This window comes from Sminthopsis crassicaudata, chromosome 4 (genome assembly GCF_048593235.1).
Source record: "Sminthopsis crassicaudata isolate SCR6 chromosome 4, ASM4859323v1, whole genome shotgun sequence".
NCBI classification, from domain to species: domain Eukaryota; kingdom Metazoa; phylum Chordata; class Mammalia; order Dasyuromorphia; family Dasyuridae; genus Sminthopsis; species Sminthopsis crassicaudata.
The window spans coordinates 28,946,203-28,972,967 of NC_133620.1; the positions used below are offsets into that span (position 1 = coordinate 28,946,203).

A 26,765-nucleotide genomic window follows, 5' to 3' on the forward strand; every position below is an offset into this window, starting at 1 on the left:
TTGTTCTTCTTCTTGTTCTTCTTCTTCTTGTTAATCTTCTTCTTCTTTCTTCTTCCTTCTTCCTTCTTTCTTCTTTCTTCTTCTTCTTAATTTTTTGCTGAGGTAATTGGGGTTAAGTGACTTGCCCAGGGTCACACAGCTAGGAAGTGTTAAGTATCTGAGGGTCCTCCTGACTTCAGGGCTAGTGTGCTATCTACTGCGCCACCTAGCTGTCCCCATGGCTTAACTTCTTATAAGCCTCAGCTTCCTCCTTAATAAAATGGGGGTAACTGTCCCTCTAATTAATTTCTTCCCAGAATGATTGTAAGGATCAAATAAAACAAAACAAGGTAAGCATGCTGAAAATCTGACACCTGTATGTGTGATTGTCGACTGTCCATACTAGTGGTGATATGGCCCACAATATCAGGATAATATTAATCAAAGTAATAGCTGACATTTATGTAGCACTTTAAGGTTTGCTGAGCACTTTATAAGTGTCATCTCCTTTTATTGTCATAACAACATTGGGAGATAGATGCTATTATTATTCACATTTTATAAATGAGGAAACTGAGATAGGCATTGGTAAAGTGACTTGCTAGTAAATCACTTAACCAATACATGTCTAAAAGGGAATCTTAACTCTGGCTTTCCTGACTCCAAGTCCAGTACTTTGCCTAAGCAGATTCCTGTCCCAGGCAGGCTAGTCTTGGCTCACTAGGCTCCATCCATCTTTACTAGACTTTAATTCAGTTCAAGGAAGAAACAGCAAGGTGTTTGAGTTTCTAAGCTTGCTGACCCTATTGAAAGCTTCCCATCACCTCGTAGCATAATTCTTCATCCCTATTAGTTCAAATTTGTCTATATTGTAAGGCCAAAGTTCCTCCAAGAAAGGTAGAAGGGAAGGGGAAAGGAATAAATAAGGTACTGTACTAACAAATACTATTTTATTTGAACTTGAGTCCTAGGAATTAGGTGTTATTATCTTAGAAGGAATAATATATTATTATACTTAAAAGGAAACTGAGGCAAAGCAAGACATAAGGCCTTACCCAGAGTCACATAGTAAGTGTCTAAGACTAGATTTTAACTCAGGCCCAGCACTCTATCAATTTCATTCAAAGGCATTTTAAGGCTTCATCACAAATAGATACTTTCTACTAGGCCCTAGATAATCAGTGAAGTATTTATAAAGCACCTATTTGGTGCTGGATACTCAGCTAGCTGCTTGGGATAACTTTCAATTTTTTGGGGGGGGGTAATCTTAAGTATTTTGCTTTATGCATTTTAAAATTAATCTGAGAAAGGTCTTTAGACCTTAACCATCTGCCAAAGCACTTTTTGACACAAATAAAGGTTCTGATCTGGAGGGAGATACTGAGGTGAGTTTTGAGAAAATGGGGTATTCTAAGAGGTAGAGTTGAGAAGATGGTACATTCCAGCCATGTACTGTACTGGGCAGAGAGGCAAAATGCATGGAAATGACAGAGGGCCTGGGTTTGGCTTTGTTATGTTTTAATGATCTTTAAGGGAAAATGGAAAAGGAAGGGAGGAGGAATACAGTGGGGAGGGGGGAAAAGGAGGTAAAGAAAAGAAAAAGTGATCTCACATCTGGGAGCATACATAGAAGAAGATACAGACAAGGGGAAAAAATTGGGGGGAGCAAGTAGCACTTGAGCATGACTGTCATGGGAATACACACACACAGTTGGGCCGAGCAATACAGTTTATTCAACAGGCAAACAGAAAAGAAAGGGAAAAGGGAGAGGGGAGTAAGAGAGAAGGGAGAACAAGGGAACAGCAAATGCATTCTAGTAATGTGGAAAGGGTAGGAGATGGAGTGATATCTTTTAGGAAAAGAGAGAAGACCTGTTTGATTGGACGCAGGTTGTGGGAGGAGGTGATGTCTAGTGATTCTGGAAAGACATGTTGGGGTCATGTTGAGCAAGGCTTGAAAAACAAAGCCAGAAGTTTATATTTGATCCTAAAGGCAATAGGAAGACATTGGCTTTGATTGAATAAGGAAGTAACACAGACCAGATCTGTAGAAAATTAGATTAGTAACCACAGGGAGAGGAAGGTGGTTTTGAGGGATTGAGGCAGGGAGGTTATTGTCTTAAAATGAGTTATCCAAGAACTAATGAGGGGCTGAACTAAGGTAGTAGATTTTTCAGTAGAGTGAAGTGGTAAGATGTGAAAGACTAAAGTGATGGCAAGATTAGGCAGTTGGTCTAAGGAAATGTAGGGGGTGGGACAGGGAGTTGATCAGGAAAGTTGATCAGAATCAGGTTGTTTCTTCAGTCCATTTGGTAAAATTATAGGAGCTAAGGATCAGTTAACAAAGACAATGAGTTATTAAGTCTTAAAGTCAATATAAAGAAGTATCTATACTTTTTGTATTTCTATAAATATAAAATTCTTCAGCCAATTTCCTTTAAAAATTGTTTTTATCCTTTTGGGTTATAGACCTCATAGTAACTGGATCAAAGGGTATGCATAGTTTGATTGTCCCTTGGGTATAGTTCCAAATTGCTCTCTAGAATGGCTGGATCAGTTCACAACTCCTCCATTATTGCATTAGTGTCACAATTTTCCAACATTTATACTTTTTTGATATATTAGCCAATCTAATGGCTGTGAAGTGATAACTCAGATTGTTTTAATTTGGATTTCTCTGATAAGTAGTGCTTTAGAGCATTTTTTATATGACTATAGATTTTTTCATCTGAAATCCGCCTATTCAAATCCTTTTATCATTTAACATTTGACTCAATTCTCTATATATTTAAGAAATGAGGCCCTTATCAGATTTACTGTAAAAATTGTTTCCCACCTTTCTGCTTTCTTTTTCATCTTGGTTGCATGGGTTTTTTTAATGCAAAAAACTTTATAATTTAATATAATCAAAACTTTATATCTCCTAATGTTCCCTGTCTCTTTTTTGTCATAACTTCTTTCCTTTTCCATAGATTTGACAAGTAGACTGCTATTTGCTGTCCTAATTTGCTTATGGTATCACCTTTATGTCTAAATCATGTTCCCATTTTGACCTTAACTTGGTATACAGTGTAAGATGTTGTTCTGTATCTAATTTCTGCCATACTGTTTCCAGTTTTTCTAGGAGTTTTTTGTGAAATAGTTAGTTCTTGCCCCAGAAGTTAGAATCTTTGGGTTTATCAAACATCAGATTATCATGGTCATCTACTACAATATCTAATCTATTCCATTGATCCATCACTCTGTTTCAGGATTACTGCTTTATAATTATAATATTATATAAATTATAATATAATTAATTTACAATGTAGTTTAGCTAGGTTACCTTCCTTTGAATTTTTCTTTTCATTAATTCCTTTGATATTTTTGACCTTTTATTTTTCCAGATGAATATTTTTATCATTTTTTTTTCCAGCTCTGTAAAATAGATTTTTGGCAATTTGATTGGTAGGACACTGAATAAGTAAATTAATTTAGAAGAATTATTTTCTATTATTTTGGTTTGGCCTGCCAATGAGCATTTGGTGTGTTTAGATTTGACTTTGTAAAAAGCACTTTATAATTGTGTTCATGTAGTTACAGGGTTTGTCTTGAAAGGTAGACTCCCAACTATTTTATAGGTTTTTAGTTGATTCTCTAGGCTTCATCATTATCATTTGTGATATAGTGATAGTGATAGTTTTGTTTCGTTGTTGCCTATTCTAATTCCTTGTTCTTCCCATCATTGCTAAAGCTAGCATTACTAGTACAATATTGAATAATAGTAATGATGGGAAGTCTTGCTTCACACTTGATTTTGCTTACCTATACATGTTTGTAATGGGGGGGGGTGTTTTTATTTCATTCTTAGGAGAAAAGTAGGGTAGAAAGAGAGAAGGCAGTTTTTGCTAACTGGAAATGTGTGTGTGTGTGTAGTAAGTGGAGTAGATTAAACAGAGCCAAGGAAATAATATATACGACTACAACAATGTAAATAAAAGATCAATCAAAGATCATTTACTGAGTCTTGCAAAATTACAGAGGACAGCCATGACTCCAAAAAAAGAATTAAGGGGCAACATCCCTACTACAACCCTTTCCAGAGGTGGAAGGTCTTCAGATATTTTTCAGACTTTTTAAATGTATTGATCAGTTACCTTTATTTTTTTTTCTCTTTTAGATTAAAAAATATGGGATGACTCTCAAAAACTGGGAGAGAGAAGGATATTGGGGGAAATTATGATGATTAAAAAATGTCATTTTTAAAAATTAAGGTTTTTGCAATAGTCTAGGTGAGAAATGATAAAAGGTTACAGTAGAAGATGGCTATTTGAATGGAGAAAAGGGGGCATAGTTGAAAGAGTTATGAAGAGAAAAGTATTAAGACTTAACATCCAAAGCAATCCCAATAGACTTTGGACAGACAATGCCATCTGCATCCAGAAAAAGAACTAAGGAAATTTAATATAAATCAATACATGCTTTAAAAAAAAAAATACTTAAAAACAGTTTGGCTACATTTGGTGAGTGAGATTTAGAAATTGGAGATATGCTGAAGTTTTGAACCTTAATGACTTAGAGGATGATGATATTCTCAAAAGTATGGGAAAATTATAAAGAAGAGAGGACTGGGCTTTAGAGACATAAGTTCTTGTTTTGTACATGTGGAGTTCATGATGCCTTCCAACTGATTTTTTTTTTTTTGTGTGTTAGATCTCCTCATTCAGCCTATCCTCTATTCCATTGCTCAAGTCATTTTTTAAAAAGCATAAATCTACTTGTTATCTTCTCTTCAATGAGCTCCTGGGGTGCCCTGTGGTTTTCAAGATCACATACAACATTTTCTGTTTTGGCATTTCAAACTCTTCATATCCTGGCCCTTCCTGTCTTCCCACTCCTCCTGTGTAGGCTCTCTGGAGTCCACTTATCCCAACCTGCTTGCTGTTGTGACAAATGATCTTCCATCACCCTTTCCTGGGCCTCTGTACTGACTGTGTCTGCTATGCTTAGACTATCTTCCCTTCTCACCTTCGTCTCTTACTTATCCTGGTTTTCTGCAAGACACAGCTTGAGGTCTTTCTCTGTTCCCCTCTCTCCAAGTTCAACTGCTTTCCCCTTGGATTACTTTCCATCTACTTTATTTGCCTCTTGTGTGTACCTAGTTATTTACATATTGTCTCCCTGATTATCATGTGATCTCCTTGAAGGCAGGAACCCTGTTTATATAGGTTTTTGTAACAACTTTTGTATTTGAAACACTTAGCACTGTGCTTGCTTGTCACCCAGTAAGTACTTAGTACTTGCTGACTGACTAAACTGACTGGCATCCTGGTGGTCTGTCTCTGAAGAACTGAAAATTAAATCACCCAAATGTTACCTGAAAGGTGTAAGTTAAGCTTGAGCAGGTATAATAACTTTTCAAACAAGGAATCATGAAAGAGAATTGGAGTAAAAAACATCAATTCTGATATTGATTGTGTAGGGAGAGGGAGGAATAGCCAGTGGACAATCAGGATGCTCCATTGGTGTCTTTGCAAGTGGGTGAAACCCTCAGCACATTGGATGGGCCTCCTTTTGAATCCTTATAATAAAAGAGGGTGGGGAAGACCCCCCCCCCATGCTCTTGTGCCATGCATCTTGGAGGCCATAGACAAGATTTTCCAAGTGGCATAAATAGGTTATCATCTGAATCATTGGTGGGAACTCCCATATCAAGGCCATATATTCACTTGAGTACTTTGAATTTGACAGCTGATGTTTCTAAAGCATTGAGGCTTGAAAAGTACTGTATGGGTGTTATCTCATTTGAGCTTTACAGAAACCCTGGGAGGAGGGAGATCTAGGAATTAATTCCATTTTAGGGATGAGAGTGAAAGTCCATGAGTTTAAATGACTAGTCCAAGCCAGCCACCTTTGGGAAGAGGGAGCTTAGGGAGTAGTTTGAATCTCATTCTTCCTGATTAGCACTTATCTGCAAAGCCATACTCTTCTAGATAAATGAGAGTGATTATTGGGAAGTGACTCATTAGAAAGCAGAGTAGCCCCAGAAAGCTGCAGCTGCTTTATCTGGAAATACACAGATGTACTTACATATAAATTTTCTATTAAGAAGAATAGGAATGGAAATCCTCTATGTTGGCAGTTTAAGAAATGTAAAAAGAAAGACCTGCAATGAGTTTGACTCAGTCTGCCAGCTTGTGGCTTTTACACTGCCATTTTTTTCCAAGGAGTTCACAGCAGTGAAAGTTGACTCCCTGGGTAAAGTAACGAAACACATCAATTATTTGTAAGGGACAACAGCCAATTGTAGATTCCAGTTTCCCAGATGTTATATAATGTTCTCTGCTGCTGTTGTCTGTAATCTCCCCTGTTCTTCAGTAGTGTTATGTTAATTTTATATATTAAGTGTTGGAAAGAACTTCAAAGGTCATCTAGTTCAAACCCTCATTTTACCAGTGACAAAATTAAGGCCCAGAAAGGTTAAAGAAGCACAGTGAATACTTTTAATTCAAATGAAGAATATTCCAGTGTTCCACATTAGAGGGAATATCTACTCTGCTGAGTTTTGGGGTCCACTGAATGACTGCAGTATCCAAAGTGATGTTGTGCTTGCATATGAAGACCAAGATGATACCATCCCTGTGCTCATGCAGCTCCCCTGCCTCAGTGGGATAGGAAGTGTACATCATCAGTGTGCTCATAAATGTGTAACAGTTGTCTCTCTGGAAAGGTAATGCAAGCACAGCTCACTTAAATTTAATTGTCATCATTCACAGATTCTTTATTACTTTCTCAAGTCTAAACAATTGATAAAATAGATCAAATTCTGATTTATAGTATTTGATGATTTCCCACTGAAAATTTAAGAATTATGAACTGGTTCTAGCCCACTACTGAAGTATACTGGTATTAGGTATACTGATGTATGGCAAAGGAAAGGTTTAGACCAGGTACCCATAGAATATTTGAGGAAGAGGAAAACATTTTCAGCTGGAGCAGAATACACCCCTGACACACCTGAGCTGAGCCTTGAAGGGATTGTGAAGATTCCTTGGGAATTGAGATGACTAGGATGTTTCTTCTTAGCCGAAGACATCTTGTATGAACACCCAGAGAAGAGAGGTGGTGTTGTTGCCTAAGGGAAACAGTGCATGGTCTGTTTTGTGGAGTTGGTGGCATTTCTGTTTGGGTGCTACACTGTCATCCCTCTCAGACTCATCTCTAAAACTGAATTTATCATGTTACCTTCCTCAGCATTCCTAGTTTAGTTAATGGCTTCAACATTTGCTGAAGCTCAAATCCTGGAATATTTTTTTACCTCTAAAGTCATAAAGACCTATCCTATTTTTATAATCTCCTTCAAATTAGTCCCTTTATAGAAACATAGGACCTACATAGGATCTCAGAGTTCAAAGCGGTTTAAGTGATTTCAGATTCATTTGCATTCAGACATAATGTCTCTGTACATTAGCAAAGACTTTGTGTGCCCTATGTTTGGAAAACACTCTCTCCTTGTTCCTGATTTTCAAAATTATTCTCATCCTTCTGCTTTCAAGTCAGATACCATCTCTTCCTTGAAGCCTTGTCATCATCATCATTATTAGCTGAGATAAGGTTTGCTAAGTAATTCTTGCATATTCCTGCATAATTTCTGATCCTTACAAATATCCCCATAAGATCGATATGATTATTCCCATTTAACAGATAATGAAACTGAGTCTGAGAGATATTAAGTATATTTTCCATGTCCACAAATATTGTCAGAACAGGTGTAAATTAATTAGACATCTTGACAAGCTTGAATGTTGGACCAAGTCTAATTAGATGAGATGTTGGGCTTTTTTTGTTTTGTTTTGTTTTGTTTTTTAAGACAAAAAAATGAGATGTGCTGGGCAACTCCTAGGAGTTCTGGGAATTTGATTTAAGGATAGGGTAAGATAAAGATAAATGTACAGTTTTATCCTTGGGCTCAAAAACTTAACTTTGAACAATAAGAGAAACTTGACTAACTTGACTAAAAATAACTGGAGATTTTCAACTTAAGCTCAGTAAGTACTGTGGCATCCCATAATGATCTGTCCTAAGAGAGAGACAGCTACTAAAATGTGGGTTGTGAGAACTCCTTTGAACTTTCTCCTGTTCAGACCACTTATGGATTACTCTTTTTAGTTCTGGTCCCCACATTTTAAGAGAGACATTGATTAATGTCCAGTGAAGGATGATTAGGAGAGTAAGGGGAACAGAGATAATGCCCTATGAGAATAATTAAAGGAACCAGAGATATTTAGCCTGAAAAAATAAGAAGTTGATAAAGGGTATGTGAGCTGTCATTAATTTCTCTTGGGTTGTCATGGAGAACAAGGTTTACACTGGTTCTGTTTGTTTCTAGTTCTGCCCTCTGGGGTCAATAGGTGGAAATTGCAGAGGAGATGATTTTGTTTAGAAAAAAGAAGAAAAAAAAATCATCAGTGATATCATGGTCACCCAGTGGTGATTAAGAGAGTATCAACAACTCTGATGAATGTGACTCTTTTCAACAATGAGGTGATTAGATCAATTCCAATAGACTTGTGATGGAGAGAACCATCAGAGTACAGAAAGAGATCTGTGGGTACTGAATGTGGATCACCACATAGTATTTTCACCTTTTTTGTTGTTGTTTGCTTGTTTTGTTTTGTTTTTTTTTCTCATTTTTTTTTTCCTTTTTGATCTGATTTTTTTTAATGCAGCATAATAAATACAGAAACATATAGACGAATTGCACATGTTTAACACATTGGATTATTTGCTGTCTAGAGGGTGGAGGGAAGGGAGGGAAAAATTGAGGCTTTGTAAAGGTGAATGTTGAAAACTATCTTTGCATGTATTTTGAAAATAAAAAGCTATTGTCAAAAAAAAAGAAATAAGGGTTATGAAAATACAAAAAAAAAGAAGGTATCAGTAATTGATAATTCAAGTGTTTATTTTCTTACTTTCTTTGCATAACCTTTTGAATAATACTGTCTAGATGTACATATACACTTGAATATATATACATTTAGATGTTTTTTTTTTTTTAATTAGAATGTTGGAAGGTTAAAATAGTGAAGTATTTGCATAAACTATATGGAAGTAGATTCTTATAGTCGTACAATTTACTGATTGGTTCAGAAAATATAATATCCTACCATATTTATCTTTAATTTTTAAACATTTGATTCTGTAGGCCAGTCTTAATAAGGTGCCTTCTTTGCATAAGTTAAAGTCATACAAGAGTCTCTACTGTGGCAGTACCTTTATCCTAAAATCATCTTCTTATCCCTCTCAAGTAAAACATCAAACAAGGAGAGAAATATTTAACCAAAAGTATTTGCTGCTGTTGTGAAGGATACTTAGAACAGACTCTAAATGGAAGAAGGATTCCTCACAGAGAGCAGAGTTCTTCAGCATCTCCTGCTTATAGATGGCACTGAACTCGCTGCTTTCATCTGTTCAATGTTGGAGCATTAAGGCATTCCCTGTAATGAGACAGGAAGCAGCATGTGCCAAGTGGGTAAAAGCACCATTATTTTCCCCCTCCCCTCAAGCCCCAGTAAAGACAACTCAAGATCTTCAATCCAAAAACCTCAGGCCACTAGGCCTACTTCTAGCTCAGTCCTATAACTACTATCCAAGAAAATAACACCTTTGGAAAAGGGTTCTCCTCCCCTGCCCCAGCCACCAATAACACTTCTACTTCTACTTACCCTGGTGGATAAAGTCAAGACCCCAAGCAAGAAGGACAACCAGACCTGCTTTACTGTTACCTCTGAAACAGTCATCTAGAGAAACAATTCCTGTGGGTAAGGATCCCACCATCTCTACCAAACTATTGACTAACTGCCTTGTAGTCAAGTCCTGGCACCTGAAGAAAAAGGCAGAAGATGACATGTACTAGTCAGGTCAAGGAGATAGCCCAGAACACTGAAGGCAAGAGCCCCTAGGATTGTAATGCTCTACCCCTACCCCAGGCTACCAGTCTTACTCCAGCCTGGCTACCAGATAACAAAAAACTCTTAAAAAACAAAGACTTACATAGAATGAAGATGAGAGACTAGTCTATACATTAAGTGTATCCTAAAAAGCAGTGGTTGTAATCATGCCATCAGACAAAGCATAAATAAAAATTTATAGCATAAAAAGATATAAATTAGAAAATTACATTATATTGAAAGGAGGCACACAAAACAAACCAATACTTTTTTTTTTTTTTTTTTTTTTTTATCAAACTGTTTCAAATGCCTTAGCAACTAAATACATAAAGGAAAAATCAACAGAATGACAAGAAGATGTAGACAATAACAGAAAGATGGGACAAATATACCCTCCAACTGTTGAGTGTTGGACAGCTGAGACAGAAAAAGAGAGGTGGGTTGGCGCTACTGCTGTAGTTGGTACCAGAGGTTGACCTCTTTTTGAATTTTAAAATGAAATGATCTTTGATATTCAGGGTATGTATCTGTTTTGGATTTATTCTAGTATATGGAGTAAAAGGTAGTAGTCTAAACCTAATATCTGCCAGAGTGTTTTCCAATGAATTTCCAGCAAATATTGCTAAAGAGAGAGTAATTTTCTTGATACTTTATGCCTTGGGGATTATCAAACATTGGGTTATTGAGTACAGTTGTTTATGATTCTTCCATTTCCAGTCTATTCTACCAAAATAGTTTTCTATTTTTTTATCTAGTACAAAATGGCTTTATAATATGGTTTGAGGCCTAGAAGTGTTACTCTACCTGTGTTCCTCCCTTTTTTGGTTTGTGAGGGTCAACAACTGGGTACACACTGCACTCTGTTGCTGCCACCTGGCACCACTTAGGTGAGATCCAACTTAGCTTTGGTATTTCTTGAGGTGAGCCCCAGTGCCCTCAGCTGCCATGATGGTAGCCAAGGACTGACCTCTTCTTAGTCAGGAAGGCAAACTATACCCTGAAGCACAGACCGTTAGCTTCCCGGCCAAGGATACAGACAAGGCGAGTAAAAGCTCACAGAGTCACATCACTGGCTAACCACCCCATTAAAACAATTCAGCCAGACCTTTCAGTGTTTGGTCAGCTTCCACAGTGACAGTTGCCCTGTTATCTGTCCCAACGATCCTGGTTCAGAAAGGTGGCTTCAGTGAGCATAACGCAAAGGGATGGCAAACTGCATCAACCGTATACTTACCTCCAAGAAGATCAAACACCAAGAGGTTTTCCCAGGTAGAAGATTTGATAAAGGACTTGAAATAAGTAAGACCCTACTATGACTCCATGCTAAATTCATAATAACACAGTAAGAATTAAATCACATTTTTGTAAAACTGCATTCTATAAGCCTTCTGCATGGAGATCTCCTTGGTTAGCTTTGAGAAGTCATGAAAAAGGAGAGATTCACCAAGCATATTGGCCATATTCTACTGGGTGGTTGCCATATCTTAGCTCCTACAGCAACTCCTATAGCAACTTAAGTTACTGCCAACACATTGCTGGATCATGTATCTTTCACTAAGGAGAGGGGATGAATTCTTAAACAAAGAATGGTTAAAGGAGACAATATAAATAAATTCAGTTACGTGAAATGGAAAAGCTTTTTCATGAACAAATAAATGCAACTAAGATTAGAAGGAAGTGGTTAGTTATTACTACATTTTAAAAATGTACTAAGACAGGATACAGGTTGTTTAGATAACTGTAGTTGGAATGTAAGAGGAGGATGTCATATGGAAATAGTGGAAACTATGGAAATAGTCACTTTTCATATACCCAGAAGCAGCATTACACCCTGCTGAGCAGGAAGGTCTAGATTCAAATTACAGTTGTCAAACTCCAATGTGGCGCTCTATGTAAAGTATCTTGCAAAATTGAAAGCACTACAAAAGCACCAGGCATTTTATAATGACTTATGTCCCAGCATACTTTGTTTTCTTTTTTTAATTAAAAGAATTTTATTTTTCCAATTACATGTAAAAATATTTTTTAAAGGTGCAGCTAGCCCTCAAGTCAGGAGGACCTGAATTCAAATTTGTCTTCATACACGTAACACTTCTTAGCTGTAGGACTTTAGGCTGTATAACCCCAATTGCCTCAGAAAGAAAGAAAAAAAAAATCTTTCCACATTTATTTTTGTAAGATTTTGAGTTCCAAATTTCTTTTCTCCCTCCTCAAGATAGCAGGCATTCTGATATAGGTTATATGTGTATAATTATTTTAAACACATTTCCATATTAGTCATGTTGTGAAAGAAAAATCAGAACAAAAGGGAAAACCACAAGAAAGAAAAAGCAAACAGGTTTTTAAAAGGTGAAAATAGTAGCAAAGTTTATTTTCTTTGTTCTTTATTGAGTTGGTGATAAGTTCAAGGATCAGTTCAGCAATCAGAGTTGATAAAAGATACTACCCTGGAAGTTGTTTATATTCCTAAAGATAAAGTTGTCAATGGTTACTTAAAATCATTTAGAAAACACAGAATATTGGGATTGAAGTAGCCTTAAGTTCATCTGATTCACCTGAACTATGAGTTTGGTGTGGAGCTTCTAGCTCCTTAGGATTTACTAACCCTAGTCCAGGCCACCATTCCCTGAGCAGCATTATCCCTCATCTGTACTATTTAAGTCTAGGAAATCTTTGACCTTGTGTTCAGGGTGTTCTCCTATAACACTGGGAATTAGGAAAGTTTAAGACTTAAGAAATTTTTTTTTAAATAGTAGACACATCCCAATAAATATGTAAGTCCTATCCCCCACCTCAAACCATACTTTCTGAAAGAGTTAAATTAAGCAAAGCCAAAACTCCTTAAAGATTCACTTCCTGTCTTAATGGATCTTTGTCTAAGGAAGAATGTATACTTTGACTTTAATGATTTGGTACCTATGTTGCCCAATGTCTTTGCTATTTTTTGCATAAATTTTATTTTTACTCTGAATTTAAAACAACAAAAAGAGAGCATTTCCATCTAAGTATATATATGGCAGAACATAAAAAGAAGATTGTGTATGAAACCATGAATCTTCTTTTATACTGCTTACTTTTTTTAAAGATACGTAATAAATACACACACATTATTTTCAAAATTGTATTGTTTTCATTGAATTTTTCCCCCTTTCTCTTTTATAATTTATTGATATTTTAAAATTACATTTGCATTTTAGGACTTCAATTCTCTTACTATCTGACTTTTAAAAACCAGTTGTAGCAAATGAAACTCAATTAAGTGATATGGCCTAAAAATAACAACTGGAAAAATGCATTTCTCTAGAACTGAATAGCTTCAAAATAAAAGATATTTTCTCTAGGAAGAAATGCTTATTCTGGACTTTAGAATTCATTTTTGAAAATGTTTATTCTAAACTTTGTATATCTCCAGAATTGAGATTGTGTTATTAGTGTTTAGGTTTTTGTTTTGTTCTTCCTCCCTCCCAACCTCAGTCCTTTCTTAGCCTTATTGTACATGTATGCCTTTGAGGATTTACTCCCACTTTATTATATACTCTACATAGGTGCTAATACAGATGTTACTCAGTGTTATATTTACGAAGGTCAGATAGGTGAAGATTACCTTTATATTAAAATTGATTTATAAAATTTCATAATGTCAGAAGCTATATTACTTTTTAATGGGATCCTATCTTAAGAAATCTTAAAATGATGTACTTGTTTTAATCACCCCTTTTCATTCTTTAATACTCATTACTCTGTGCCAGCCACTACTAAATTCTCAGAATACAAAGAAAGGCAAAAGATAGTCTGTGCTCTCAAAGAGATATCAGTCTAATAGTGAAGACAACATGGAAACTTATACAGAGCAGTCCTTCTCATCAGTGGCATAGCTGTGCCCCCCCCTTAATTCACCTCTACAACAGATCTAGAAAATGCACCAGAAGAGTCCCAATTAAGAAGTCCAAGAAAAATTCACAGTGACTTATTTCTAGCCTAATTCAGCATATGGAGATAAATAATGAGATCTTTCAGCAGTGGAGATAGGGCTCTAGCTAGGCTTGTGCCACACATCCCAGCAAATAGGGACTGAAAGAGGACCATAGGAGACTGTAATTTCGTCATTTTGAATCTGCAAAGCTTTCCAGCTGTCTAATAGTGACTGAATCTAAGAGTGGTCTACTAGAACTCTCATCAGGGACAAATCCATAGGTATGTTGCATAGATTTAAATAAAATGTGGAAACTTGGAGAATTAAGGATCATTCTCATATTTTGCTCTTGCTCTGCATCAGACCACTTTGGGAACTCTGAAAACTTATAGTTCCCCAGACCGCTGAGATCTTGGAATAATAAAACACTCAGTATTTTAAGAAAGCAGGAAAAATATCTAAGAAGATAAAAGCTCTGTCCAGATATTTCCTCTCCCCCCACCCCTAACCTCCCTGAGATGAACATAAAGCCTGGTCCTAAGATAAAATTCAAAACCAGAAAATAGACTGGAAGAATGAGAAATGAAGAAAAAAATAAAATCATACCATGAAGCATTATTATGTTGCCAGAATATATTAAAACCCCAAATCAAGAAGAAAAGAATAATTCCAAAACATTTGTAAAAAAAAAAAAAAAATCTTCCCCCCCCAAAAAACTTCTCAAAAAACAATCCACAGCTTACACACAAGTTCATCTAGATTTTCTGGGAGTGAGGTGCTTGAAACCAGAATGGCAGAATAAAGCCAAAGATTTGCCTGAGATTTTCCAAATTCCCCTCCAGGCAAATTTTAAATAATGCCTCAAGATGGATTTTGAAATGGCAGAACCAGCAAAAGATGGGGTGAAACAGTTTTTTGTTCCTAAGGTTTAAAGACCTTAGGAAAGGTCTTTCTCACTTGGGTTAGAGTGGACCAATGCAAACCATGCCCTAACTATTCAATAACAGGTCTTGAGGATGACTAAATCTGTGGAAGCTTCCAGAGCTCTCAGCTTAGATAGTAATGGAGTTGGACATCTGGTCAGGTCACCTTTGATGGCACTAGGTGCAGGACTTTACTATCCATATACTGTTCCAGGTCACAGTCCCAGGTCAAGAAGGAGTACTAGCATCCTAAATCATGCAGCCACAGGTGACTTGGTTATAATTCTAGGGCAGAAAAGAGTGCCCAGGCCAGGATATCAGTGACTACCTCTCTCTTTGGATCAGTAATGAGGGAAAGGAAAGGGGGAACCCCATTTCTCGGCGCAGTGTCCCCTGTAAATGAATTCACAGGCCCGAAAACCTAGATTGATAAATAAAAGGTTTATTGTAGGAATTTGGAAGTAAAGTTCAGTTAGAAAGACGCCGGGGCCAGAGGTGGCCACTGGCGGGCAGGGACCCTTACATGGCTGGAAGGATACCATGTGTTGGCTGGGAAGGCTCCTGCAAAGAGGGCGTTCCAACTTGTTTCTTTTATACCTAGAAGATGATGGGCGGTCCCCAGTTCTGGCGGGCTTTTCAGTTAGCCCAGATCAGGTGAGGGCTGGGGGAAGTTGAGCTGATAGTGGGCCTGGGCCCAGATATTCAAAGGGTGCCTTTGACCAGGATTTGTGAATCAAGGTCAATCATGGGTTGGGCAATTAGGAATCTTAAAGGGACCCCAACCCTCATCAATAGCACTTTGGAAGAACTGAAAATTTATAGAACCTCAAAACTATTTATGGAAACAGCAGCAAGAAAAACCAAAAGCTTGGAATGTTTTCTCCACCCTAGGAGCAGAACCCAACTTTAGCATAAAGTCTAAAGTCAATAAAAATGAGCAAACAACAACAAAAAAAGAGCCTGACCATAGAAAGTTATTATGGTGACAGGGAAGATCAAAACACACACTCAGAAGAAGACAACAAAAAGCAGCTACAAGAATAAATAATAATTAAATTTATGCAAAAAAAATTAGCAGACAATGGGCAACATAGATACCAAATCATTAAAGTTGAAGTATACATTCTTCCTTAGACAATGATCCATTGAGATGGGAAGTGAATCTTTAAGGAATTTTAGCTTTGCTTAACTCTTTCAGAAAGCCAAAGAGAAAATGTTGCAAGCAGCCAGAAAGAAACAGTTTAAATATTGTGGAACTAATCAGGATAACACCAGATTTAACTACTTGTATATTAAAGGTTTGTAAAACTTGGAATATGCAGAGAGGAAAGAAACTGGGATTGCAACCAAGAATAATCTACCCAGCAAAACTGAGTTTCATTCTTCTGGAAGAAAATTGATATTTGATGAAATAAAGGACTTTACAACAACCAAATTATGAGGTGATAAAAAGGAATGGTTATGATGAGATAATATCTAAAAAAAATTAAAATTAAGGGCTGAGAAATAGGGATGTAGTGGGGGAAAGGGAAAGGATAAGTAGAACAAGGTAAATTATATCATGAAACTGTCCTATGCATACCTTTGACCCAGCAATTTCACTACTAGGTCTGTATCCCAAAAGGATTAAAAAGTAAAATAAAATAAAGGAAAATGACCTATATATAACAAAAATATTTATGATAGATTTTTTAATGATGGCAAAGATTGGAAATCGAGGAAGTAAATTTGACGTATGGCTGGACAAGTTGTGATACACAATTGTAATGGAATACTATTCTGCCATAAGAAATGACAAGCAAGATACTTTCCAAAAAACCTGGACTTACATGAACTGCTGATGCAAACCGAAGTGTATAAAACCAGAAGAACATTGTACACTGTAACCACAATATTATATGATGATCAGCTGTGAATGACTTAGCTATTCTCAGCAACAAAGTAATGCAAGAAAATACTTTAGGACTTATGATGAAAAATGGTATCCATCTCCAGAGGAAAAAATTATGGCATCTGAATAAAGATTGAGTGTACTTTTTTTAAACTTTAATTTTTTTCTTTCTTTTTTTTGAGGGTGGTGATCTGTTTTTTTTTTTTTTTCTTTTAACATGATTAATTTGGAAATATTTTGTATAACTACACTGAAAACTAGGTAAAATTGCTTTCTTAATGAGAAGGGAGGAAAAGGAGGAAGGAAAGAATTTTCAATTCAGTATTTTTAAAAATTAATGTTAGAGGTAGCTAGGTGGCACTGTGTATAGAATACTGCCCTGGAGTTAGTAGGGCCTAAATTCAATTTTGGCATCAAATACTTGCTGCTGGAAAGCCCTGGGCAAGTCACTTAATCCATTGCCTCCTCTAAAAATTTTTTATTTTAATAATAAAAAATTATTTTTATATGTAACTGGAGTTTTTTAAACAATGCTTTTTATTTAAGGCAGGGAAAGCACCTGATATGTGACAAGCAATGCACTGACCACTTTATAGATATTTTATTTGATCCTCATAATAACTCTGGAAGTTAGGTGTTTTTTATCCCCATTTTACAGTTCAGGAAATCTTTTGCAGCAGAAAACAAACAATTTATATGAGCAAATACCTTCCTCTTCTCTGACTCAGCTAATGTTTGATCAGAGGGTGGGGCATAGGGTGTGCTCAGGGAAGACTGGTACCTCTGGGGTGAGGGCTGCTTTCTACCTGGGGTGTCCCCCTGATCCACCTATCTCTGTAGAGAAGCTGTAGCATGTACAATAGCCACACCCGTTAAACTTTCAGCAGATGGGCTAAATCTAATTGAGGGTAACTAAGGGGTCTCAGACCCTCGTGTGAGTTGGGGGGTGTCTATGCTGGACATGTGAAGACTTCCCCAGGTGGAATGGGCAGATGAGAACAACTTGTGCCAACGGCCACGAAGGCAGAGGAAGCTGGTGCTGGGAAGTGCCTGGAACTTGCTTAGACATTGAAGTCACCGAGGTCATCCATTACATCTTGAGCCATGACCAGTCATCTGGACTGTCCTGCCACTGGACAGTGATGGCCCTAGAAGAGAGTGTGAGGATGATGACATCGTGCAACTCTGCCTTGCTTAAATCCGATTTATGCCCAAATCAAAAAGTGAGAGAGGGTTACCGATTAAGAGTATTTCTGTTTTATCTTTCAAAGATTATTGAATTATTTAAATGCTTGGATATAGCATCTTATTGAAAAAAGCCTGTGAGTTGGTATTTTGAACAAATCAAATGTTTTGTCATAATCAATAAAATAGAAGCCCAATTGGCTTATATTCTCAAATAACTTTAAATCAGTTGTTAAATGGTAAAGATGGGGTCCATTGGTGAATATCGTTTGTGAAAGCATTCTTGTTCCTTACAAAACCTTCTGTGATCTTTCATTTGTGTATAGATGACTCTCAATGAGATTTTGTAGAGATAGGAAAGTAGGCAATTAGTATTTATTTAGTGTTTGTTATTTAGTAGTTATCGATGTTCTCTCACACTTTTTTTCACTATCACTCAGGGCCAAGAAAAATCTTCCTCACCTTAGATTAAATTCCTTATAAAGTTAGGTAGGGTCTGACCAGGATTGTGGAGTGTTTATTCAATCTCATTACTAATAATATCTTTTAGGAGACTGAACTTTGAAATGAGGAATATAGAAAAAAGGGAATTCTGGATTCTCTCAAATCATTGGTTATCAATAATTTCTCTCCACTCCAGTATCTTTGCCAAGAAAACCCCAACTGGGCTCCAAAGAATCAGACATGACTGAACCAACTAAACAACCACCACATATCAGTTATGAGAAGACCTCATAGTTGTATAAACTCTTGCAGATTACCTCTATATATATACTTGGAATAATCTGACTGCTTGTCCCATCTTTTTTTCACTTTGATGCAATTTCCATTTCTCTTACAAGCATTTCTCTAAGGCTTATAGTACTGTAGTTTAATCAACCTTAATGGAGGTAATTGTTTGTTATAACTATTTTTTAAAAATCTTTATTTTTCTTCAGTTGCTTTTTTCCACTTCCATTCTTAAATACCCTTGGGATGCTTTACCATGCTTCATTTAAACTAGTTTTACACTTTAGTGGGTTGTTGTTTTTTTTTTTCCCAGAAGACGAAAGTGAAGCCATCTATAATCATATAAAAAATGCTCTAAATCACTATGGATTAGAGAAATTCAAATTAAAACAAATTTGAAGTGCTACCTCACACCTCTTAGATTGGCTAAGATGACAGGAAAAGGTAATAATAAATGTTGGAGGGATATGGGAAAACTGGGACACTGATGCATTGTTGGTGGAGTTGTGAAATGATCCAACCATTCTGGAGAGCCATGTGGGACTGTGCTATTAAACTACATAATCTTTGGCCCAGCAGTATGGACCCATATTGGGTCTATATCCTAAGGAAATCATAAAGGGGAGAAAAGGATCCACATGTATTTGAAATAAGGAAGAATCCAGCTTTTAAATTAATCTTCCTAAAGTGTAAGTCTGATCCGATCATTCCTCTATTTAGTCAGCTCCAGTAACTCTTGCTTCCAGGATCAAATACAAAATCCTCTGTTACCCCTCTGACTTTGCCAATCTTCTGTACTTTACACCATATACAGGGGAGGTCAGAGATACTGGCCTCCTTTTTATTCCCTGAACAAAACACACCATCTCCTAACTGTGAGTCTTATCTCTGGCCAGAGATAGACTCTTCTTCTCTGCTTCTTGGGTTTCTTCAAGGCTCAGCTAAAATGAAGAAGCCTTTTTCCATCCTCCAAAGAGGAGAGCTAGAGGTCTTCCTTACTGATGAGCTGATATTTATCTTGTGTCCTCTTTTGCACAACCTTGTCTGCATGTTGTCTCCTCCTTTAGACTTTGAGCTCCTGAGAACAAGAACTTTTATCGGCCTTACTTTGTATCCCCAGGGCTTAGCCTAGGCCTTGGGAGGAGACCATGATAGAATATAATAGAGAATGTTTAAGTGGATGTTAGGTAGAGCTGTTGACATGTGGGTTAGTACTTCCTGCTTAGCCATCCCATTGTGGAAAATGTCATAAGCAAACTCAGCCTAGCATCTTTCCTCCCTTTATCCGTTTGTTCATTTCATTCATTTACAATTTTATTCAGCATTTATTTTCTGATCCCTTAGTGTGCATAGGCCTGTGCTTTGCAACATTGTAGGGCACGTACACATGGACAAAGCACACACATCCTTCTTTCATTGCAGTGATATCACAAGCAGCTTACTCATATCTGACAAACTTGGATTCCCCTTCCCCCCTGTTTTGCAGTATATCAACTGTGGGAACCTGGAACAACTCCTAGACAGTGACCAACACCTACCCTGGACTGTGAGAGTGAAGCTGGCGTGCGACATAGCTATGGGCCTTCGCTACCTTCACTTTAAGGGCATTTTCCATCGGGACCTCACATCTAAGGTACAAAAAAGATAAATTTTTCAGAAGATTTCCCTATCTTCTGACTGACAAGCCTGACTATATTGTGTGATCACAGAATCCCAGATTAGGGCAGAACTCTACAGTCAATAAATCAGTTCAGCCAGCCTTAACTAAATGTATCAGGTATCTTACTAATTACTGAGAAAACAAAAAGAGCAAAAACAGTTTTGTTCTCAAGAAATTCCCATTGCAATGGGAGAGAGAGCTTGCAAACAATAGACACATATAAGATATGTGCAAGTTAAATTGAAAGTAATATCAGAAGAAAGGTGTTGGCATTGAGGGAAGGACTGGGAAAGGACTAATACAAAAGTTAGGATCTGAATTAAGTCTTGAAAAAAGCCAGGGAAGTCAGGAGGTGGAGATTAGGCAGGAGAGCTTCCATGGAGGGCAGCCTAAAGGTAGGAGGTGGATGGAAGGTTAGTCAGGTCTGACAGGGGCAAGAAGGGCAGTGTCACTTGCTACGAGTGAAGTGGAAGAATAGAGGAAGAGGCTGGGTAGTTGTACACATGTGTGTGAGTGCATGTGTGCTGCACATGTGTGTGCATGCATGTGTGCACTGTACATGTGTGTTTGGCATGCACACATATGAAGGACTTTGAATGCCAAACAGCATTTTATGTTGATCCTGGGAAGGATTTGGATTCAGTGGAATTGATTGAATAGGGTGGTCATGTGGGGGAAGATGGATTGAATTAATAAGAGGAAGATGGAGTCTAACTAGCAGGCTCCTGCATGGTCCAGACATGAGGTGATAAGGGCCTGCATTAAGGTGGCAACGGTGCTGGGGAGAGAAAATTCCATGCATAAGATTCTGGGGAAAAGACTAGTGTAAGGGTGTACCTGGAACCAGCTCTTTGGATAATGCTAAATTGATCTCCACAATGGTAGAATCAGTGGACAAAACCAACAGTATTTTAGTTTCTCAATTTTCCCACGTGCCCTCCAACATTAGTCGCTTTCCTTTTCTGTCTGAGTAGACTATGAGTTGCTGGAGAACAGGGGTGATTTTGTTATTTCTCTAACTCCCCAGTTCCTAGCACCTAGTAGGTACTTTATAAGTGCTAGTTTACTGACCAACAGCTAGGGTGAGGTGTGGAGCTGGGAAAACTTTCTGGAAAAAAGTTGTTTGAAAGTCTTCTTAGCAGCTTTTAAGAGATGGAGAATTTTAAACAGTGCTTTTCATCTTGCCTGTAAATGATGGTCTTTTAGCCTAAGATTTGGAGTTCACATTCTGACTGAGGAGCTCTTGTGTTCACAAACCACTCCATGTGCATGTACAGGAGAATGACCCAGAATGACTTCTCTTTTCTGAGTTTCTTTTTGCTTTGGGATATTTCAAACAAGGTGAAAAGCATAAGAGCACTTACAGCCTGGGTCTGATGTGGAGATCAAGGGAAATAATAAAGTGTTTTACAAATCTTAAATTGTGTTATACATCCTAATGATGAGGAGAATGTAATTTTCCCTAAGGCCTGAAATCCTTTGATCCCATGTTCAAGACCAGCACTAAGGCTTTTTTTCATATCTCATCCTTCTAGACTGTTCTAAAATAGCTTTTGACACCTTTTTTTTTTCCTTTTCTTTTTCTTTTTTTGATTGTTTTTAATAGTATTTTATTTTTTCTAAATATAAAGATAGTTTTCAACATTCACCACCTTTGCAAAATCTTGTGTTCCAATTTTTCTCCCTCTCTCCTTTCCTCCCCCTTCCCCAAAAACAATCTGATATAGATTAAACATGTGCAATTCTTTTTTTTTTAGTTATAGTTTTTTATATACAAAACATATGCATGGGTAATTTTTCAACATTGACCCTTGCAAAAACTTCTGTTTCAACTTTTCCCCTCCTTCCCTTCACCTTCTCCCCTAGATGGCAGGCAGTCCTATACATGTTAAATATGTTAAAGTATGTATTAAATACAATATATGCATACATCTTTATACAGTTATCTTGTATGTGCAGTTTTTAAAAAACATTTCCATTTTCGTCATGCTGCACACAAAAAAGACAAAAGAAAAAAAAACACAAGAAAAAAACAAACAACAAAAAAAAATGGAAAATACTATACCCTGATCTACATTCAGTCTCCATAGTTCCTCCTCTGGATGCTGATTACTCTTTCCATCACAAATCTCTTGGATTTACCTTGAAATACCTCATTGTTGAAAAGAACCACATCCATCAGAGTTGATCATTGTATAATCTTGTTGCTGTGTACAATGATCTCTGGGTTCTGCTCACTTGGCGTCAATTCAAATAAATCTTTTAGGCTTTTCTGACATCAGCCTGCTCATCAGTTTTTATAGAACAGTAATATTCCATTACATTCATATTACCATAACTTATTGAGCTATTCCCCAACTGAGGAGATTCACTCAATTTCCAATTCCTTACCACTACAAAAAGAGCTGCTACATTTTTGCACATTTGGGTCCTTTTTCCTTTTTTTTTTTTTTTTTTTTTTTTTGAAATGATCTTTTTAGACTATAGACCTAGTAGTGAGACTGTTGGATGTACGGGTAAGCACAATTTGATAGTCCTTTGGTCAGAGTTCCAAATTGCTCTCCAGAATGGTTGGATCATCTCACAACTCCACCGACAATGCATTAGTATCCGAGTTTTCCCATATCCCCTCCAACATGTATCATTATCTTTTCCTGCCATCTTAGCCAATTTGAGAAGTGTGAAGACACTTTGATTCATTTTTTTTCTTGATATTCTATTTTCTGTAAGTTATTATGACACTATTCTTTTCTGACTCCCCTCTTACCAATCTATTCTCAGCCTCCTTTACTATATCTTTATTCAGATCATACTTGAATTAGGTCGGTGTCTTCCTGAGCTCTTTCCACTTTACTCTTCCTCATTTAATGATTCATCGGTTTCCATTAATTCAATTATATCTTCATGCTGATGATTCCCAGATCTTCTTATCTAGCTCTCATCTCTCCTAATCTCTTATATCATCTTCAGTTACGTCTGGACTTCTCAAACAGGATATTCCATAACCATCCTGAACTCAATGTGCCCCAAATTGAACCGATGACCTTTTCCCTTCTCATAAGCCTCTTTGTAACTTTTCTGTTAATGTAGATGGTACCACCATCCTGCCAGTCATCTGATTCAAAATCTAGGTGCCATTCTTGACTCCGTTGTCTCCTACCCACCCCTTTCCTAGTATTCAAACAGTTGCCAAGTCTTGTCAGTTTTGCATTCCTAGCATCCCCTCTGTGCAGCTTTCTCTCTTCCAGCATTGCTACCACCCTTGTACAAATACTTATCACTTCACCAGGTGACTACTGCCATAGGTTTGTTCTTCCTGCCCCAAATCTCTCCCTCTTCTAGGACAAGTAGGGTAAGGAGATCTGAATTTTTATGAAGTTGATTTGTCACCTTCTTTAGGAAGATTTACAATTTTATTTTCTTTACAATCTCATGACTCGTAATAGTTTCCTTAATGGGGAACTAGGCCCTTCAATGACTGAGGTCCAGCCCCCAATTTATGTCTCAGTTTTCCACTAGTCGATCCTCATTTTTGCTTCTAGTTCATCCTCCACTCAGCTGTCATTATTCTCCTAACAAATAAGTTTAATTGTGACATTCTACCATTACGTAGACTCCAGGAACTCTCTATTACTTTCAGGATCACTATAAACAAAAACTTGGCCCCTTCTTACATTCAGGTCTTCTTAGACTTTTTCTCTTTCCTCATCCTCTTCAGTCCCTTAACACTGGCCTTCTGGGTATTCCTCATACAAGACCCTCTGTCTCCTGAATCTGCTTTTTTTTTTCCCCCTGAGGCAATGTTGGTTAAGTGACTTGCCCCGGGTCTCACAGCCAGGAAATATTATGTCTAAGACCAGATTTGAGCTCAGGTCCTCCTAACTTCAGGGCTCTATCCACTGCACCATCTAACTGCCCCTGAATCTGCATTTTTACTGATTAGCCTCCGTGCCTAGAATTCTCCCCCTCCCCATCTCTCTTACCTGGTTTTTCTGACTTCTTGTAGGTCCCAACAAAAATTCTGCTTTGTACAGGAGACCTTTCCTGAACTGCCTTAATGGTATGGTAGTGCCTATCTTCTGTTGATTATTTTCAACTTATCCTTCATGTAGATTATGTGGACATAGTTGCTTTCATATTTCTTCACCCATTCAGTCCCAAGCCCCTCAGGAGCAGGATGTGTGCTTGCCTTTCTTTGTATCCCCACCTTATTACTGTGCCTCGCATATAACTGGTGTTTAATAAATGCTCAGCAGCTTGATAGTATTTGCCTGTGGGAGAGACTGTGGAGGACCAATATGGGGTAGACACTGCCCACTTTTGGAGACATTTGGAGAATGGAAGGGGATGAAGTGGGTGTGTGCTGCACTCTGTCACCCAGACTACTAGGAGAAAGCCAGATGGTCTGGCAGACCACAGATCCTTCTGACTGAGAGCAAGCCTGTGTTCATCTGGTGTAGCCTGCTGTTCAGTACTGGCAACTGCCCTGACCTTTTGTAAAGTTGAGTTGAAGCTTCCTGATCCCCTTAAGAAGATTTACAAATGTTTTTTGCCATCTCAGCTTCTCACAGTCCCTTTAATAGGGAGATAGATCCCTTCAGTGACTGAGGCCCAGCCTCCAACTACCTGTTTTGTTACTGACTTATTTAATCATCTAAACTCTCTATGGGCCTCTAATGAGTGTACCCATTTGAGAATAGGGACTGTTTTTTGCCTTTTTTCATAGCTCCACTACTGGATCATAATGGGTGCTTTATGACCTGACTTCTCTTCCAATTCTGACTTTATGGAGAAGAGAAATCAAGTTTTGTCCGATCAGAGCTATTTAATGAATATAAATTCCAAGGTTCCCTGTTGCCTTGTAACCCAATGAAATGTCAGTAATGAAAATTACATTGCTTTATGGTTTGCAAAATGGTTCAGGAAGATCTTGTTTGCGATGATCAACTATGACTTATTTGATTCTTCTCAGCAGTTCAGTAATCCAAAGCAATCCCAATAAATTTTGGTGGAAAACACCATCCGCATCCAGAGAGAGAACTGTGGAAACTGAATATAAATCACACATGCTATGTTTATTTTTCCCCCTTTTTCTTCTGTTTTGTTGTTGTTGTTGTTGTTGTTGTTTGTTTTTTAATGGTTTTTCCCCAGCATTTTTTGAAAAGAATAGAAATATCTTGTTTGTCTTCACAACAACCACATCAGGCAGATTTTGTTGCTATTATTCCTGTGTTATAGGTGAAGAAACTGAAGCTGTGAGATGTTAATTGACTTGAAATCAGGAAGATTTAAGTTCAAATTTTGACTCCTATACTTAATAATTGTGTTGCAGGACTGTTCTCCATAATCTTGATGGCTTAATCTAGCCCTAATTTTGTCCAGGGTCATTTGCAAACATTTAATAAATATGTAAAGTAGAATTGGAATTCACTTCTTCCTGAATCCACATCTAGCATTCAGTCTCTATAATGTCATCTAACTGCTTCAGGTAGATGTATGATGTCAGAGAAAGAACTGAGGAAGAACTTGTTTTTCCCACATCACTTATTGGTCTTTGACAAAGTGAAGATTAGAATCCAGGATTGATTAATCAACAAAAATTAAGAGGCTGCTGTAGGCCAAGAGTCCAAACTTTTAAACACAAAGGAGATAGCAATGGCTCTCTATGAAGGGAGACTATCTATCCATGAGTGTATGATCTATGAGCATATGTATGGAGTTCTGTGTTCTTGGCTAGGCAATTGAATATACAATGAAAAGCCTAACAGGTACTTTCTATTTTAGCTCAGAGGCAGTAGGGATGAGGTCGGGGAAACAGGATCAGTTCACACTTAGGAAAGATCAGTCCATCACTTGTAGAAGACAGAGACAGATCGAGCTTGGAACTAAAGCTTCTGCTCTGTGATGACTGTTGTCATTATTCAGCTGTTTCAGTCATATGGGAGGATTTCTTGACAATATATAAGATATTATACACAATGGAAAACAAAGGTAATCTCAGAGGGTGAACACTATCAAATGGACACATGAAGGAAGGCCTGTGTGGTCCTTAAAGGAAACCAGGGAATCTGGGAAGTAGGGAAGTTAGAAGGGACAGTATTCCAAGCATAGGATGTACAGGCTGTGCAAAGGCAGGAAGATAGGAAGTGGGAATATTACTGGGTGAAGAACAGCAAATAGTCCAGGGCAAATCAGTCAATCTAGGTATAGTAGAATAAGACAGTAGAGTAGAAAATTTAGAAGGAGGTCGGGTATGAATGGCTTTAAAAGGTAGATGACTTTATATTTGATCTAGCACTCATATTTCAGTCCTTAGCATGGTATCTGGCACATAGTAGGCACTTAGTACATGCTTGTTTACTTACACACTGATCCTGAAGCTGATAGGGAGCCAGTAGAGTTATTTTTGGCAGGGAGGGGGATGGTTAAAGAGCAATGATTTGATCAGATTTTCACTTTAGTAAAATCATTTTAGTGATAAAAGAGAGTACAGATTAGAATGGGGAGTGACTTAAGACAGACAGTGGCTATTGCCAGTAGAGGTGGTAAGGGCCTG

General features: G+C 37.4%; 1 protein-coding gene across 4 annotated transcripts in view; it reads left to right on the top strand.

Moving 5' to 3' along the window:
• Positions 1–26,765, top strand: part of TESK2 (testis associated actin remodelling kinase 2) — a 138,428-nt gene that overhangs the window by 97,548 nt on the left and 14,115 nt on the right. For 3 of the 4 annotated variants that reach the window (XM_074266105.1, XM_074266102.1, XM_074266103.1), the window contains one exon: positions 20,036–20,182. The exons of the other annotated variant lie outside the window; for it this stretch is intronic. In XM_074266105.1, coding sequence (XP_074122206.1) covers positions 20,036–20,182 — 147 coding nt within the window. The remainder of the gene's footprint in view (positions 1–20,035; positions 20,183–26,765) is intronic. 4 annotated transcript variants of the gene reach the window in all.